Below are 16,538 nucleotides of genomic sequence, written 5' to 3' on the forward strand. Positions count from 1 at the left end.
CTATCCCTCTTGTTAAATTAAACTGGAGCATATGCTTATTTAACATAGCGCAGTGTGGGAAGTATTATCTTTTGATTTGTGTTTGCAGATAAGATGAAGTTTTCACCCAGAGAACCTAAAGGAGTAAATAACTTAATACTGGTCATCTAGGGTGTTAATTAGTTCCATCAGACTCTTGTGTCTCCTGTGGCAATGGCTCTTTGGACGTAATAATAACAATTGCTACCACTTGCTGCATTGCCACAACATAATATAGTATGTTGTCTGCAATAGAGTGGAAATCAAGTCTCCTTTTGGGCCACATCTCTAGTCTTTTTCCCCAGGGGGCAACCACTCTTACTGATTTCTTACTATGTGCCGGGTGCCATGAGCTCAGTCATTATTAGCAATTATTATTCCCTCACCAGTGTGAGCCTATACAGTAGGTGGACTGGTTCTCCCCATCTTCAGATGAAATAAACAAGGCTTGCCGGGCATCAGTGATCAGTCTAAGGCCACATGTTTAGTGGAGTGATGCAAACTTCTGGCTACCTAGAGTGGGACCTCAGCCTTCTTGCTCTTAGTTAGCTACGATCTCGTTTTCTGAGAAGTGCAAAAATATGACGTATTCATATCCTCCAGCAGCAAACTGTAGACTGTCATTTGTATTGGTCTGACTTTCTTCCCAGGGGTTAAAAGTGGATAGCTTACATGTGTGTATGAAAACAGGACACTCTTTCCATTTTATAGGTAAGAGAATTAAGGAGAGAGACAAGGGGTGGGGGCATCTAGCTGCCTCAGTTGATAGAGCATGCGACTCTTGATTGCAGATTGGTGAGGTTTATTTTTATTACTCTAAAAAATTTTTTAATGTTTATTTATTTCTGAGAGAGGCAGAGACAGAGACAGAGTGTGGGCAGGAGAGGGGCAGAGAGAGAGGGAGACACAGAATCTGAAGCAGGCTCCAGGCCCCGAGCTGTCAGCCCAGAGCCTTACGCGGGGTTTGAACTCACAGACCGTGAGATCATGACCTGAGCCAAAGTCGGATTCTTAACCAACTGAGCCACCCAGGTGCCGCTTCTGATTCTTTTTCTAGGCATGGTGAGACATTTGCACTAGTCTACCTGTTCTCAGGAGACTCCTGTTCTCAGGAGTCTCCTGACCAGCCAGCTTGCATTTACAAACATCTGTCCAAGGTCAGGGCACAGTCCTTTGGGAGACTTCCACGATGTCACAGACCACCTTGACCTCATTAGCCTGAGGCTCCCAGTCAGGGGGCTGCACCTCCAGCTACCGGTCAGCACACATATGCAGGACCTAGGGGTGGGTTCACCCAGGAAGGGACAGAGGGTCTAGAACACATGGAGGGGACAGCGGCTCACTTTCTGACCAGAGACTTCTGAAGAGCAGGGAAGTAAGGGGTCTTGTCAAGGAAATGTTCAAAACCTAAAGCAATCTAGAACCGTTCAGATGCCACAAAATATGTGACACTGGTCTCCCCTTTCTCTGGAAATTTCTCTCCCTGGGGTGTCCTTTTCTATATTTCTTCACCTTTTCTGTCGCCTAGGTCTGTACCATCATTTCTATATTCCAAGTATTCCAAGTTCTTCATAATTTGGCACCTGAGTCTGTCCTGGGCAAGAACATATGGGCAGAAATAGCAATGAGAGAGCATTTGGGACCCATCAAGTTTCTAAGGGTTTTTTTCAGTGATAATGCCCAGTGTCAGTGAAGGTGTTGGGAAAGAGGCATTCTACCTACTTCTGAAAGGCAATTCGTCAGTTGGTATTTAAAGCTTTTAAAATGTGCATATCATTTGCTATAGTAACTCTACTTCTGGGAATTTGTCCTGTGGGAATTAACTATGCACAAAATTTATGTATGAGAATGTTCCTGATGGAACTATTGCAAAAGAAAAAAAAATGTGAACAACTTAAATAGCCAACGACAAAGGACTGTTTAACTCATGTTAAAGCCGTATAGTGGAATACTCCAGAGACGTTAAAATTATGTCTTAGTAACACATTTAATACATGGGGAAATAGTTCATCCTATATTAAATGGCAAAGCAGATTATAAAACAGTAGATATCATATGATGTCAACCTTGTCAATGCGTAGAAAGAATATATGCTAATGTGGTTGTGATTTCTGTGTAGGAGGATTTTGCACAATTTTAAACTCTTCTTTGTAATCCTCTGCTTTCCCCAAAATTTCTTCATTGATTACTTTTTAAATCAGAAAAAAAAAACACAAACCTTTTGTGTGCAAAAACAAGGAAACAAGTAAAGAGCAGGATAAGAAAGTAATTTTCGCGGGGCTCCTGGCTGGCTCAGTTGTTGCAACATGGGACTCTTTTTTTTTAATTTTTTAAAAAAAATTTTAAATGTTTTTTTAAATTTATTTTTGAGAGAGAGAGACAGAGTGTAAGTGGGGGAGGAGCAGAGAGAGAGAGGGAGACACAGAACCCGAAGAAGGCTCCAGACTCTGAGCTGTCAGCACAGAACCCGATGCGGGGCTCGAACTCACAAACCGTGAGATCATGACCTGAAGTCCAACGCTTACTGACTGAGCCACCCAGATAGATGCCCAGCAACATGGGACTCTTGATCTTGGGGTTGTGAGTTCAACCCCACCTTGGGTGTAGAGATTCTGTAAAAATAAAATCTAAAAACAGAAAAATTGTTTTTGTTTTCCCCTCTTCCTCCTCCTGTCAGACTGAAGGACCATGGTTAACAATAACAATCATTATTGTAATAACAATAGCAAACGTGCATCAAGTGCTTTCCTTTGGCCAGTCACTGTTGTGTAAACTTCCGTGTTTTCTCATTTAGTCCCCACCACCCTGTGACAAAGTAGCTGACCGCTGTCAAAGACGGGCAAAGACTTGCAGAGAGGTTTTCCAACCTGCCTGTGGACACACAGCTGGCGGATTAGCCAGGCTTCTAACTTGATCTGATTCTAGAACCCATATTGCCACAAAGACACTCAGCCCCACAAAACCCAGAAAGGAGTTCAATATTGTGCCATAATACCATGCACCGGGAGACCCACGTCCACCCAGACCGGAATCCTACCTCTAGAAAAGTCACCAGGCCGTGAGCTGCCAAGGGGGAAATTTACCCACCCATCACAGCAATCAATGCCTCTAGAAACCTGTTCTTTATTAGTTCAGCCTGCCACCTCTGTTGAAATGAAAAGTGTCTTAAATTTTCGAACTTTGCTGTCAGGGAGTTCTTTGGGTGTGCTTTTGCTTTATACTTTTTTCCCTTTGGCTGCCCTCTTTGAGAATCTTGGACCACCCGGGCCACGCCCGTTATCCATTCTCCATTTCTAGGTACAAAGCCTGGTTTACAGAAGGTATTTACGCATGCCTGTTGGTTGAATGAAGGAATGTAAGCTGCATCAGGACGGGGATCATGTCTATGTTGGTAAGCATTACATCGCGGGCATCTAGAGGGTGCCCGATATAGCAAATCTTAAGGTAGGTTCGCTGGCTAACTCATGAATTAATTATATCACCTTGGGTCTTATCTCTTCTCACTCTCTCAGGACCAGAGAATTATTTTTATGCTATCTAGAGCATCAGTTCTTACAGCCTGAGTCCTACCTTAATTGCTTTACTTATAGGTTCTTGGTATCTTTCTTAAAGTGCTGAGATCAGATTTGCAACCAGTGCCACTGGAAGGATTCACCATGGATTTGCACAAAGGGATTGTCAAGTATTTGGTTTGATTTCTGTATCCCAAGGCTTTTTCTTGCTAAAATAAACTTCACCACCCTCTCCCAGAGCAAAACTGCTAGTTCTGCTAACTGGGTCACTTGCCAGAGAGCCAAGATTCTGTCTTTTTGCCCCTGGTCTCGTCTAGGGCCAAGACCCAGTGAGTTGAGCTCTAAAGCCTGGCCAAGGCTTCCTATTAATGCCAGTTCCTAGGAACATCCCGACCCCACCCTCCCGCCTTCAACCAGACCCTCCACCTCCCAAGGCAGCTTGCCACATTGTGTCTCTGGAAAGTTTGAGGCAGTTCCTGGCCTGACGTTCTTCAACTGGTGCCCCGGGGCAAAGAGCACAGGTCCAAGTTCAAAGCTGCCATCCTTCTTCTGAGGTCTTGGGTGAGAAAAATGCTTCAAATGAGCTCCCCTGACTAAGTCTTGAGCCCACTTCAGGGTCTCTGGGAAGCTGGGTCAGTGCTCCAGGCTCCAAAGACGACTGTGTTAGGAGTTTGGATGCAGCTTGTTTTTAAACATCTATACGAGAGGCCAGTTAAGCGATGCGGTTGTCTGGTTCAGGGGGAGAAATTCAAAGAGCATTATTCAAGAGGCAGGGGACCAGTGTCTCTTTGGGGAACTAGGGGAGGGGAGGGGGCGAGTCAGACAACTTCTTACCAAGTATTCATTTATTTAACAGACATAGAGGTATTATAATAGATCTATAGAAATATGGCCAAATACTTCTATTTAACAGAAGTAAAACAAATATATAGAAAAATATTCAAATAAGTGTGCACAGCTTGATAAATATTCACAAATTAGCACCCAAGTCAGGAAATAAACCCTTACGAGCACCTCAGAAGCCCCCACTTTTGCCTACCTTCGAACTCTAAAAAATGGAATCATGTAATATGCAGTCTTTTGGCTCTGTTTTTGTTCAATATTGTTTGTGACATTCATTGATGCTATTTGGTGTACCAGTAATTTGTGGATTTGTATTGATGTATAGAGCATTTCACTATGTGAACATGCCATGATTTATTAATTTATGAGTGCCACACTTGATGGTTATTTGACTTCCAATTTAGGACTATGATAAATAGCACTGCTATGGACATTCTAATCCATGTCTTTTGGTGAACATAGGCTCACTGTTGAGTATATATTTAGCAGTGAAATTGCTGGGTCATCAGGAATGCAAATATTCCACTTTAGTAGATACTGGTAACCAGTTTGTCAAAGTGTTGTCCCAATTTACATTCTGCCAGCCATTCGGGCGAGCTGTTTAAGCTCTGGGTTTTTAGTATGGCGGTTAGGAGCACAGGTGCTGAAAACAAACTCTTCCCAGGTGTGTGGCCCTGGGCATGTTAGCTAGCCTTCAAGAGCCTCAATTTTCAAATCTGTATAATGGGCATATGACTTCATAGGACGAAGTGAGAACGGACTAGAGTGGGTATTAGCTTAGTATCGTGCCTGACATGTGACGGGTCCTCAGTGATAAGTAATCACCTACGGATTGCCACCCTAGCTTTATCCCCAAAGAGAGAGGGTCTGTGTGTGAGGGAGACAGCAACAGAGGCAGCCAAGGGCTGGTTCATTCTTGATGGAGTGCGCTGCTCAGCGTTTTTGCGGTTGCCATTTTGTCTTTACCAAAGTCAATCTAGAAACTCCCCAGGTGGGGCATTCAGACAGAAAGCTGGACCCAGGAGTGGAGAAGATGGGCTTCAGCTGAATAGGGAGACCTCAAGAAACCCAGGCTGGAAAGAACTTTTCACCTGCATAGCTGGGAAGTGCCTATCAAAACCAAACCAAATCACCAACCAAACAATACAACGGAGAGATTCCCCTGTAAAGGGATCACAGCGTTTCCGGTTCGTATCCAGTGGGCGATCCTACGCAGACCTCCTCTGTCCAGCAAATTTCCAGAAGTTTGGCCGACCCTGAAATCAGTTCCTCTCACCCCTTTGCCCCTTCCAGTCCTTCCTTTTCCCTGCCGGCTTAACTCCAGCTCTCAGCACTTAACGCTAATACCTTTGGGCAGGCTCCACCGCGGAGTTTAACTAGCTGCCAAGTTAAATAACGCGGAGGATCCTAAGCCGTCTTCCCAGGGAGTCAGAGATCGACATCACCCGAACTAGGCAGGGCCAGTCGCTCACCAAAAGGCCTTTTTATTTCATTTATATATGTGTGTATGTGTGTATAATATATGCACGTGGAGATTATATATATATTACATGTATTGTATGTATAAGTATGTATAAATTGTTCTTTATAAATAATTGTTTCCTTTGGATTGCACACCCAAACCGCGTGGCGAGAGGAAAACGCATTTGCGCGAGACGACTGTCTTCCCCACCGCGCCTCGCGAAATGACAAGTCCGCTGACAAATTGCTGCGCGAGGGTATTGGATCAGATTCCTAATTAAATGGCATTTCTAAGTGAAGGGTTGTCGATAGCGGTGAATATATATACATATACACATACATATATACACAATGTTCATACATAACGCATATATATATTTAAATATGTATATAGTTATATATGTTTAAATATGTACATAATTGTTACATACATATTTAAACATATATATTTAATTTGTGATTATATATGCATCCAGTAGTCAGAGAGAAGAGCGCACTAAACTTGAGTGGGTAGAGACTGCAGATCTGCTCTTTGGGGAGAACCCTTGTGGCCTAGGAGCGCGTGTTTCCAGATTTCCAAATAGGCAGCTAATGTCCTCTGATGTGATTGCAGAAGAGGCTGGGAGGATTCTGGAAATCATGGTAGGTTTGCACCACCGCCCCATTCTCCCCTTGGCTGCAAAGCCGGCCGCCCTTGGCTTTATCAGCGCCTCTCGTGTTCAAGGGTGAATACGAGGCTGTGGGTACACCGAGGCTTGCAAACCGGTCCCTGAATGCAACGGGTGCTGCAAAACCGCCGCCGGTGCGGTGGGAAGGGCGCTCGGCCACCCCGGCTGTGGGCGCCGCAGCCTCCCCGAGGACGCCGGCAGATGCAGACGGCTCTGGCCCATCTGTGCCTGAAGGCCCGGGCCCCAGACTGTGCTCGAGCGCTGCGTGCGGGTATCCGGAACCCGGGAGCTCCCCGGGCGCGCCCGGCCTCGCCTGGCCCGGGTCTCTGGGGCTCTTTGTCTCCCGGCCGCACTAATCCTGCAAACGGCGCGCACCGAAGGCGGAGGCCCCTGAGCCTTGGACAAGCCAGCTACTGGCAAGCCAGTCCGAATGTTTTCAATAAAATGCTTCCTGGAGGGGAGGGGGTGGGGGGAGGAGGATCGCAGAAAATTTTCTCTTCTGAAGTTCATCTATTTTCAGCGGTTAAACGTGGCATCATGTTAATCAGATCCTAAATATCCCCTTAGAAAGAAGCAAAGACGGGAGGGAGAGTCCTTACACCCTTAAGTTTGGTTTGGGGTTTTTGTATTGTTTTCCAAACAAGTTACGGAGGAGCGAAGGAGCGCGGAAAAAACCTCAAATCTGCCGGGTGGGTGTTTCCCCAAACCCGGCAGCCTCGAGCTCGCCGTCCGCCCCCAAGCTGCTCAGCTCCCCGGGGAGATGGCAGGACGAGTTATTAAGTACTGCAACCTAACCGGAGAGAAAATAGTAATAATATTGAAAATCATAGTGCCTCTCGTCACCTAGAAGCGACAGAGACGAGCCACCTGAGCTGCAACACCTTTTTGTAGTAGAAACGTTTGCCTTTCCCCTCGGCGAAGCCAGAGGTGGTGCAAAGTGTGAGCTTTTGCTCCAGAAAGGGATTTTCCTCTGAGGTTGTCTACACCCCAGGCAGGCGTCTGCTAAGTAATTTGTCCTAACGTGAAGGCGATTTCTGGCATTAAACAACAACAACAAAAAATTTTAAGCAAAAGTCATCATTACAGTGTTCGGGTTAGTGACCATAAAAAGGCCAGAGGGAGGGGGCTCCTCCAGCAGCGCCAGTCATATTTAATATGCTTCCCACAAGAGAAGCCCTTGCAAAATCAATAGACAGCCGCCAGCTGTGCTTAAACCTGCGATTTCAATTAAAACCTTGCGCTCCAGTCCTTGGGGTTGAGCCTGGATCCCCAATCAGTGGTGTGCGAGTGGCTTGGCACGGGTGCGGCGCCCCACAGCCGCTGATCCCCGAGGTCGCGGCGTGGGTCAGGCCCGGCGGAGCCGAAGCAGCCCCCGGCCTTGGCACCCTGCTCTGCAGCGTGGGAAGAGCACAGGCCGCAGAGGGGCGTCGGGCTGGCAGTGTTTCCCCACCGCGGCCGAGGTGTGGAGGACCGAGCGTGGGCCAGATGGGTCGAGGCGAAAGCGGCTGGCTTTCGGCTGAGGCCCCGGAAGTTGACGGGCGAGGGGCTGAGACCTCAGGGCAGAGGAAGGCCCCACGGTGGGTCCAGGCCTGGCAGGCCAAGAGCGATGGGCTGCAGTGTGCGCCGTCCAGTGAGGTTGGCCAGCACGGGCCTGGGCGCCCAGGGATAGGAGGAGGGCAGCCTCCCGATTGGGCCGCTGGCGTGTAGCACGGGCGCTGAGGCCTAGTGGGCCTCGCTTGGGCGCAGACCGCGTGCCTCCACGTAAGGTGGCTTGCTTGGTCAAGCTGCTGACCCAAGGCCCCTGCACCCCCAAAGTGGAGCTTTTGTAGCAGTCTGGACTGGAAGAGAGAGAGGATTTCTCATATATCCCTCGGCCCACTTCTACCCTGGCTTTAAAGGACAAGACTTCTTTAGAGCGGGAAGCTTTGTACAACTTTATTTTTCAGAGATGGCTTCACATCCCTCAAACATCTGCGCATCCCCGGAGCCTCCTGTTGTTGCCCTTCATGTGGAGTTATTTTGGATTCCCCCGCTCTCACTGAAAATGTGTAGGTAGAAAAAAGTTACCCCTAGTCTCCCAGAACTCCGCCACCAACTTCATAAAATTGTCAAATTTTAATCCCTATGGTCCTCCCTCTTTGTTTTGACATTTCAGCGTAAAAAAAAAAAAAAAAAAAAAATTACTGAGGCACCTGGGTGGCTCAGTCGGTTGAGCGACGGACTTTGGCTCACGTCTCGATCTCAGTTCAGGAGTTCGAGCCCCGCGACGGGCTCTGTGCTGACAGCTCAGAGCCCGGAGCCTGCTTTGGGTTCTGTGTCTAACTCTCTCTCTGCTCTTCCCCTGCTCACACTTTGTCTCTCTCTCAAAAATAAATAAACATTAAAAAAATTTTTTTTTAAATTCCTGCAAATGAGAATGAATTTGAAGGGGGGGGGCAGCGATTGGAAATCTCAGCCCTCCCTCCACCAAGTGCCATGCTCCCCTAGTCCTCTTTTATTCTGCCTGAAATCATCTCGTTTACAGAAAATATTTGTTTGCACTATTAGTTGGTACTGGAGTTAATTACTCAATGTGTTAACGTGAAGTAATATGTATAAAAGTAGGATCAGTGTTTATTGTGTGGGTGAGCTGTTGAGCGGTGCTTGAATAAACTGCAATTAGGGTTAGATAGAGATTAATTAACATGTGAGTGGCAAGGTGTAAAATAGTCTCCAACCCTCCACTTCAATATAATCTGCAGGCGAGGGAAGGAGAAGTTTGTGAAGCTAATTAAATACTTTTCTAAAAGCCAGTGTATTCACCCAACATTTGGAAAGAGAGGCACATTAGGGGCAACTTGTTTTTACCCAAATGTTTTCTTTCCGTGGAGGTAACACTCCTTTGTGATGCCGGGGAGAGCGGGATGGCTTGTGCAGTTGCAAAAAGCGCCAGGGATGGCAAGACAGGTTCACGGGAAGCCTTTGGAAGCCTTTCAGCCTGATGGAGCTTTCAAACCAGCAGATATTTCGCGCTGCCGAGATCAACAATTACCCAATTTGGAAAGGGGTTTGGGGTGAGGTGCCGGTGACTCAAGGAGACCCGCAGGAAAGTCGGTATAGAAATTCGGGTGTTGAGCCCCTCCGGGTGTATTGATACTGTTTCAATGTCGGGGTGAGTTGTTGGTTTGTTTCCTGTTGGGGGGGGGGTGCGGGTTCATTTGTGTTGTTTGCACATTAACACAGGGATGGGGGTAGAGTGGGTCTGGAATACCACCTCTTTGAACATCTAAATTCAATGGGTTGTATATGGAAATATTTTTCAGACAAGCAAGCTTCTTTCTTCTAGCTTTGAAATCTGGAAGTTTGGGGAGAAGTGTTCTTTGGGGAATAGACTTGCGCCTGCTGAATTTAGGGGGAAGTAGAAGCAGTTCTCCAGCCTTAGCAGGGTGAGAAAATCCACCCACTGATGTCACCCTCCAGGCCACTTTCCCTCAGACATCTCTTTGTTCCCTCCCCTTGCTTTCCAAGTACACTTTTCTGTTCCCTTACCTGCCAGGTCAATATCCGGTTTGAAATTGCACGTCAGAGGGGGAGTGGGTAGTAGAGAGAAGTTCTGAAGGGGAAAAGGAATGCTTTGCCTTCAGTTAAAACTAGACCTTTCCCCCGTCCTTTCCCTGATGGCTTTCTGGGATGTTTTGCAGCTGAGAGGCCTCAGGCAAGATACTCAGTTTCTCAAGACCTGTTCCTGAGTGAAAAAGGAAAAGGTTTGCTTTCAGTAGCATTTTCTTGGGCTCCACAAGCCCCTGTATCTTTGGAGATGAAATTCACTATCAAACCCTCAACCCTGTTTGCTCATATTATACCCACCGTAATCCTCTTAAACTGTGGTTGCGGCTACAAAGCTCGTGGTCTTGCAAAAGCCGGCTGGCAAGATATAATTGTCCCGCAAACAAAACCGTCCAAAAGTTTTTAAAAACCCCTGCACCCCCCCCTCCTCCTTCCTAAACCTAATTCTCTCGCTCTCTCTCTTGCTAGCCGCCCCCCCACCCCCCAAGAACCCTCAGCCTCGACCACTTTTGTTGTCGCCAAGAGCACCCGGCCTGTTGAAAGTGCTGGAGCGTCTTTGAGCAGTTTGTTGTGATACGCAGGTAGAATGGTCTGCAAACAGATGAATTCAGCCCCTCCAAACCGAGCGTGGAGCGCGCTGCTTTTGTGCGCCAGGCACAAAACGCTGAATTCCTCCGAACTTACTTGGGGCCTGTCTAGAAAAGGGCCTTTTCTTCCCTCTGCTTGTACCTCTGGCCACACTAAGTCCCTGCCCGCCCCCCTTCAAGCCCCCTCCCTCTCCCCTCTGATAATCCTTCTCTTTATTTTAGAAAAACACAAAACCCGGTTCCACGCGGTGCTTTAGTGGCTAGAAGTGAAAGAGCTGCCTTGGCAGAATTCAGCTCTATGAATCACTTCGGAAAATTGGTTCGACTGAATGGCCTTAGGAGGAAAAACGTTTTAATAGGATCCAGGGGAGGTTCTGCTGTTTCAATCTGCTCCTTAAACAGGTGGAGATTGGACCTTCTCAATTATACAAACAGTAAGTACCCATCAGCAGGGAGAGCTGCCCTCCGAATCCTCCCCGCACGCAGCCCGAAACCAGCAGCAGAGCCGGGCTTTGCCTCAGAAACCCGATCACAAATCAGCGATTCTGATCGATTAGGTTCTCAAGCAGTCCTCTAGCTTGCTGTGCAGTCCCCCCCAGCCGCAGGCGAGGAGTTCGGTCAGAGAGGGGGAGGCGCGCCCACCGGGCGCCGAGGCCCCCGGGGTCTGGGCGCGCGGCCTTGCTCTTCCGGACGCTTCAGGGTCGTCCTTGGGCGGCGGGAGCTCTCTCCCGACCTCCGACGCCAGCCAAGGCGAGCTCGTTGTTTTTGCATAAATTAATATTTCCCCATTAACAAGTTCCCCCCTCCAAACGCGGCGCCCGCGTCCATGCGCCACATCCTAATGAGGTAATTATCATTTGCGCGTGTTCGGGGCTGGCGCCGGCTCCGTGGGTAAATGGCAGTTTATTAGCACCATGCCCAGCTCGGCTGCAGAGGGCTAAGGGATAGTTCAGCGACTAGACGGACACCCAGGGGCCCTTTGGGGCGGCGCGTGCGGGACCCTCTGCCCTCCCCGCGTCCCTCAAACCTATAGGCCCCCAAAGTTGTGAATCACGCACAGAACTCTGCCTGGGTTTGGGCTCCCCCCACCTTCTTTCCACCGGCAAAACCATCACGATTCCTCCCCCTCCCCCTCCCGTCTCTTCCCTCCTTCCCGATTCGCGAACCGCTCGCACTTTCCCGAGGGGAGCGCGGGCGCCAGTTGCCTCCTTTTAAAGTTTGAGGGGCGGTGGCGGCGGCGGCCGGCAGGCGCGGGGGAACACAGGGGCCGCTACGGGAGCCGCGCCGCCGCCCATGTCATTCCACTTCAAGTGACTTCATGTGATGTCAGCTGAATGTAAAAGACAGTGATCTCACGCGGAGGGGAAGATGTTTGCCATCAAAATGTGACAGAGGAGACACGCTGCATGGCTCGGAACGCATCTCCTTGGCGGTGGGGGAAAGAGGTAAATGCGAGGTGGCTCTCCCGGTCCTCTAACTTTGCCCCTTCACCGTCCAGCTCCCCGCACGCGTGGCGGAGGCCAGGGTCCAGGGAACGGCTCAGGGGGGGTTAATTTGAGGCTCTTTTCTTTCTTTCTTTTTTTCTCTCTCTCCTTTTCCTTTGTAAACCCTCCCCCGTCTTCCCCCTTTCAAAGTCTCGGGGCAGGGGCTGGTGGGTTCCTTTGCGCGCCGGGTTAATGGGAGGTAATTTGGTCCCCTTGGGTGCACTTTGTTCTGCCCCTGTTCATTTGAATGCAAATGGGTGACCTGGACCCGACAAGGTGCTTATTAAATTGCGGTTTCCCTCCCTGCCTTTTCCGGAATGCAGACTTAGAGGAGAGAGGCTGCGCCCTGGCCCAGTCCCGCACGGCAAAGCTCGGCTCGGCGCGCCATGGCCAGTTCGGCTTCCCTGGAGACCATGGTGCCCCCGGCCTGCCCGCGCGCTGGAGCGTCGCCGGCCACTTCCAAGACGCTGGCCTTCTCCATCGAGCGCATCATGGCCAAGACGTCGGAGCCCCGTGCGCCCTTTGAGCCCCGGCCGGGGACGCTGGAGGCAGACGGCGGCCAGGGCAAGAAATTGCTCAACCTTTGCTCGCCGCTGCCCTGTATGATCCCCCTCCAGCCCCTAGGCTACGAGGTGCCGTCCAAGACACTGCTCAGTTACTCCGAGCTCTGGAAAAGCAGCCTCCGGGCGGGCGGCGGTGGAGGAGGAGGAGGAGGAGGAGGAGGCGGCGGCGGCGGCGGCGGCGGCGGCGGGGGGGCCCCGGTGTGCGGCGCCAGCGGCTTGTGCAAAACCAACTGTGGCGTGTGCTGCAAGGCCGATCTGGGCCTGGCGCCGTCTGCGCTGCCGGCGGGCAGGGTCATCAAGCCGCAGGTCATCAACCAGGCGGTGGGGCTGCCGGCCAGCGGCTCGCTCTACTATTTCAACTACCTGGACTCTGCCGCGTACCCGCCGTCTGAGCTCCTCGGAGGCCACCTCTTCCCGTCCGGCCTCCTCAACGCACAGGCCCCCGCCGCCCTGGCCGCGCACCCCAAACTCTTTTTGCTGGAGAACGCCAAGTTGGCCGGCCTGGCCGCGGACAAGTTCCCCCATCCGGCCCCCTATGCCCATAAGGAGCGCTTGCCCGCGCCGCTGGAGCAAGTGCTGAAGGAGAACTCGGCCCTGACCGCCGAACGCGGCGGCGTCAAGGGCCACGGCAAGCTGCCCGGGGGCTCTGCGGACGGCAAGCCCAAAAACTTCACCTGCGAGGTGTGCGGCAAGGTGAGGCCCCGGGTCCGCGGGGGCTGGGAGGGATGAGCAGAACAGCAGCTTGGCTGAGGCAGCCCGGACCGCCCCTTTCCCAAGTTTAGGAGCTCCCCGGTAGCTATCTACTTCTCACATTGGGGGGCCCAGCTGGGCCTCAGTTTCCCATTCTGTAAAATGGGGATGTCGTTGTCCGCGGCCACACGAGACGCGTGAGCAGTGGGTTGGGAAGCGCTTGGCAAAATGAACAGGGCTCTGGTTGGTTTCTGAAGGGAGTGTTGGTTGGGGGATGTAAGGCGCTGGCCTCCCCAGTCTGATTCTAGACCCTCGCGGACGGACACACCACAAGGCCCCTCGTGTCCTCCCATAGGTGTTTAATGCTCACTATAACCTCACCCGCCACATGCCGGTCCACACCGGAGCCAGACCGTTCGTGTGCAAAGTCTGCGGCAAAGGCTTCCGCCAGGCCAGCACGCTCTGCAGACACAAAATTATCCACACCCAGGTACGTGGCCCCCGGGTCGAGCTCGGCCCCCCCCCCCCCCGCAACACCCCGTGCCTGAGCGACGGTGTTGGGGAGAGGATGGCAAGGGCTCCCCTTACCCCTCCCGGGGAGCCCATGCCCCTTCAAGGTGCCCCCGAGGTGGCCTCCCCTAGCCGGGGCCTTGGCCTCATTGTGCGCGCGCCCCTTTTCGCAGGAAAAGCCGCATAAATGCAACCAGTGCGGCAAAGCCTTCAACCGCAGTTCCACGCTCAACACGCACATCCGCATCCACGCGGGCTACAAGCCCTTCGTCTGCGAGTTTTGCGGCAAAGGCTTTCACCAAAAAGGTAATGTGCGGGGCGAGGCCCTCTCCTCACCTCACCTCCGGACTCGGCGGGTCACTGCTAGCGGGAAGGCAAAGAAGGATCCGGAGAGAGGGAGCGTGAGAGCTGCAAGCGCGGGCAGAGCATTTCTTTGGAATCGGGTTGTGCCCGGTTTGGGTGGAAGCTCTCCGGGCCGGGTTAGTAGACCTCGCTGGATTCAGGCTGGTTGCACGGGGAGACTCCGAATTTGGGAGGTGGGATGGAAGGAAGGGACAGAGGGAAAGGAAGTAGGAGAAAGAAAGGCTATTGCTCTATAGAAAAAGCTTGTCTTTGTAGCCGGGACACCCCTTTCAAATGAAAAAAAAAAAAAAAAAAAATCGAGGCAAACTCCACCTCCTGGGAATAACAAGACCGGGGGAAACCATTACTGTCCCCAGCACCTCCAGGCCCGGCGCCCCGCTTGGGTTTTTCAAGGCACTTTTGGATCTCCGGGTGGTATCTTGGTGGGGGTGGCGGGCAGAGGGAGTAACTTTTAAAATGAGAAGAAAAACAGAAAATGAGGGACGAAGCCCGGGTTCGTGCGAATTTCTTCCAGCGAGGCAGCAGCCAGGAGAAGGACCCGATGCGTCTCTGGGCTGTGCAAAAGTTTCCCGGCCAGCCGAGCACAGCGGGAGGGACGCTGCGCGGGCCTGTGCACCGGGCGGGGCAGGGGCGCGGGGAGGCTACGCGGGACTCGGCCCTCCATCCTGTCGTGAGAGCCTCCGGCTTGACGCAGACGAAGTTTGACAACTTCTTCACTCGGAGAGGTCGCGCCCGCCTAGCCAAGCGTCGCCTTCTTTGCGCGGGCACCTGAGCCAACCCCGGGACGCCCGGCACCCCCCCCCCCCCCGTTCCAATACATTCCCTCCCCCCCTCCTTTTTTTTGTTTTTGGTCTCCCGTAGGGAACTACAAGAATCACAAGCTGACCCACAGCGGCGAGAAGCAGTACAAATGCACCATCTGCAACAAGGCCTTCCACCAGGTCTACAACCTGACCTTCCACATGCACACCCACAACGACAAGAAGCCTTTCACGTGCGCCACTTGCGGCAAAGGGTTTTGCAGAAACTTTGACTTAAAGAAACACGTGCGCAAACTCCACGATAGCGTGGGGCCTGCCGCCCCCTCCACAAAGGACCTGACTCGGACAGTGCAGAGCTGAGAGCTACTGCCTCGCCCTCCCTTCCGGCCCCATCCAGCCCCCAAACAGATCACACGTATAAACTTATTTCTAAAATTAAAAGAAAATAAAAACTATAGCAGAGAGGCTAAAATCTATTTATCGAAACCAGCATATTTTTTGGAAAGCTAAACGTTTCCTCGATGACTGGCAGCAAACGCGTGGCTCCCACCTTTGTGTATTCGGGAAACTTAATTTAAACCCAGTGCGCTGAAACGTATTTCCCTCCAGGCCTCCGCTTCTCCTCCGGCCGTGGGTTTTCACCCCAGCCTGTCACGTGAACGCCCCGGAAGAGCGCGGCGCCCCCAGCCATCTTTATACAGCCATGTAAATCCTCCTGTACAAGCGAACTCGGAATATATACATATCTAACTCAATAAACAGAATCACTAGTGCGTGTTTTCTTTCCCCCCTCTCCCCTCGCCGATAGGTCAGCTCAGCAACCCCAAAGAATGAGAAGGGAATAGGCGTTTATAGCATTTCCCTGTCCAAATGCTACTTCCTTTGGGGTGCTGGGACCAGGGTGAGGCCAAACCGGTGTTCCTGCGGCGCTTGCTTGTGAAGACCCTCCCTCCCCGCGCCCCCTCCCCCTTCCCCCCCCCCCCCCCCCCATCGAGGGAGCAAAGGTCTACGTCGGCCTACACGTGGTGCCAAGTTTTTATTTGGTGACTCTTCCGACGCTTGGGATTCTGGGTGTTGCCTTATTTGGGTGAGAAAATTAAAAAAAAAAAAAAAAGGAGGGGTTAAAAGTCGCTGGGTGTTGGGGAGCTGGTTTGGGTGCATCTTTCAGCAAATTGCCTTGCCGCGCAAGGGTAAACGGCCAGGGCAATGCCCCTATGGGGAGCTTCTGAGCATGTCTCCTTTTCTGGGCGACCTGACGGGCGGGGGGGGGGGGGGGTGGACTCTTCCTCCCAGTTTTTCCTGGAGACGAGAGCTGGAGGCCAAGGGTCCCCAGCCCAGCCGGAGCTCTGGGGCTCCGGGGCTCCCTGGCCGGTGCTGCTGATCTGGGGCCAGCCTCCGGGTGCTGTGCGCCCTGCCGCGGGAGGGCGCACCCGGACTCTCGGAGCTCGCAGCCGCCGCCTCCCGCTCCCCGATTACCGCGCAGTTAGCCCATTTTCTGAATAGCTATCTCCGCCGCCGAGCACGCTGATGAA

General features: G+C 51.6%; 1 protein-coding gene across 1 annotated transcript; it reads left to right on the forward strand.

Moving 5' to 3' along the window:
• Positions 1–11,562: 11,562 nt before the first annotated feature.
• FEZF2 (FEZ family zinc finger 2) lies at positions 11,563–15,779 on the forward strand. Its single transcript, XM_086697730.1, has 5 exons — positions 11,563–12,080; positions 12,443–13,375; positions 13,728–13,862; positions 14,056–14,188; positions 15,107–15,779. Exons 2-5 carry the CDS (start codon positions 12,506–12,508, stop codon positions 15,364–15,366), a joined length of 1,398 nt encoding a protein of 465 aa, XP_086553856.1. The 5' UTR covers positions 11,563–12,080; positions 12,443–12,505; the 3' UTR covers positions 15,367–15,779.
• Positions 15,780–16,538: the final 759 nt, after the last annotated feature.

This window comes from Puma concolor, chromosome A2, assembly GCF_028749965.1.
Source record: "Puma concolor isolate L17-30 chromosome A2, mPumCon1.1.hap2, whole genome shotgun sequence".
Classification (NCBI taxonomy): Eukaryota; Metazoa; Chordata; class Mammalia; order Carnivora; family Felidae; genus Puma; species Puma concolor.

Excerpts from the sequence above, each read along its gene's own strand:
- FEZF2 (XM_086697730.1), top strand. The coding sequence starts at position 12,506 with ATGGCCAGTTCGGCTTCCCTGGAGACCATGGTGCCCCCGGCCTGCCCG. Across the intron at positions 13,376-13,727 it reads CCTGCGAGGTGTGCGGCAAG|GTGTTTAATGCTCACTATAA; the intron begins GTGAGGCCCCGG and ends GTCCTCCCATAG. Across the intron at positions 14,189-15,106 it reads CAAAGGCTTTCACCAAAAAG|GGAACTACAAGAATCACAAG; the intron begins GTAATGTGCGGG and ends GGTCTCCCGTAG.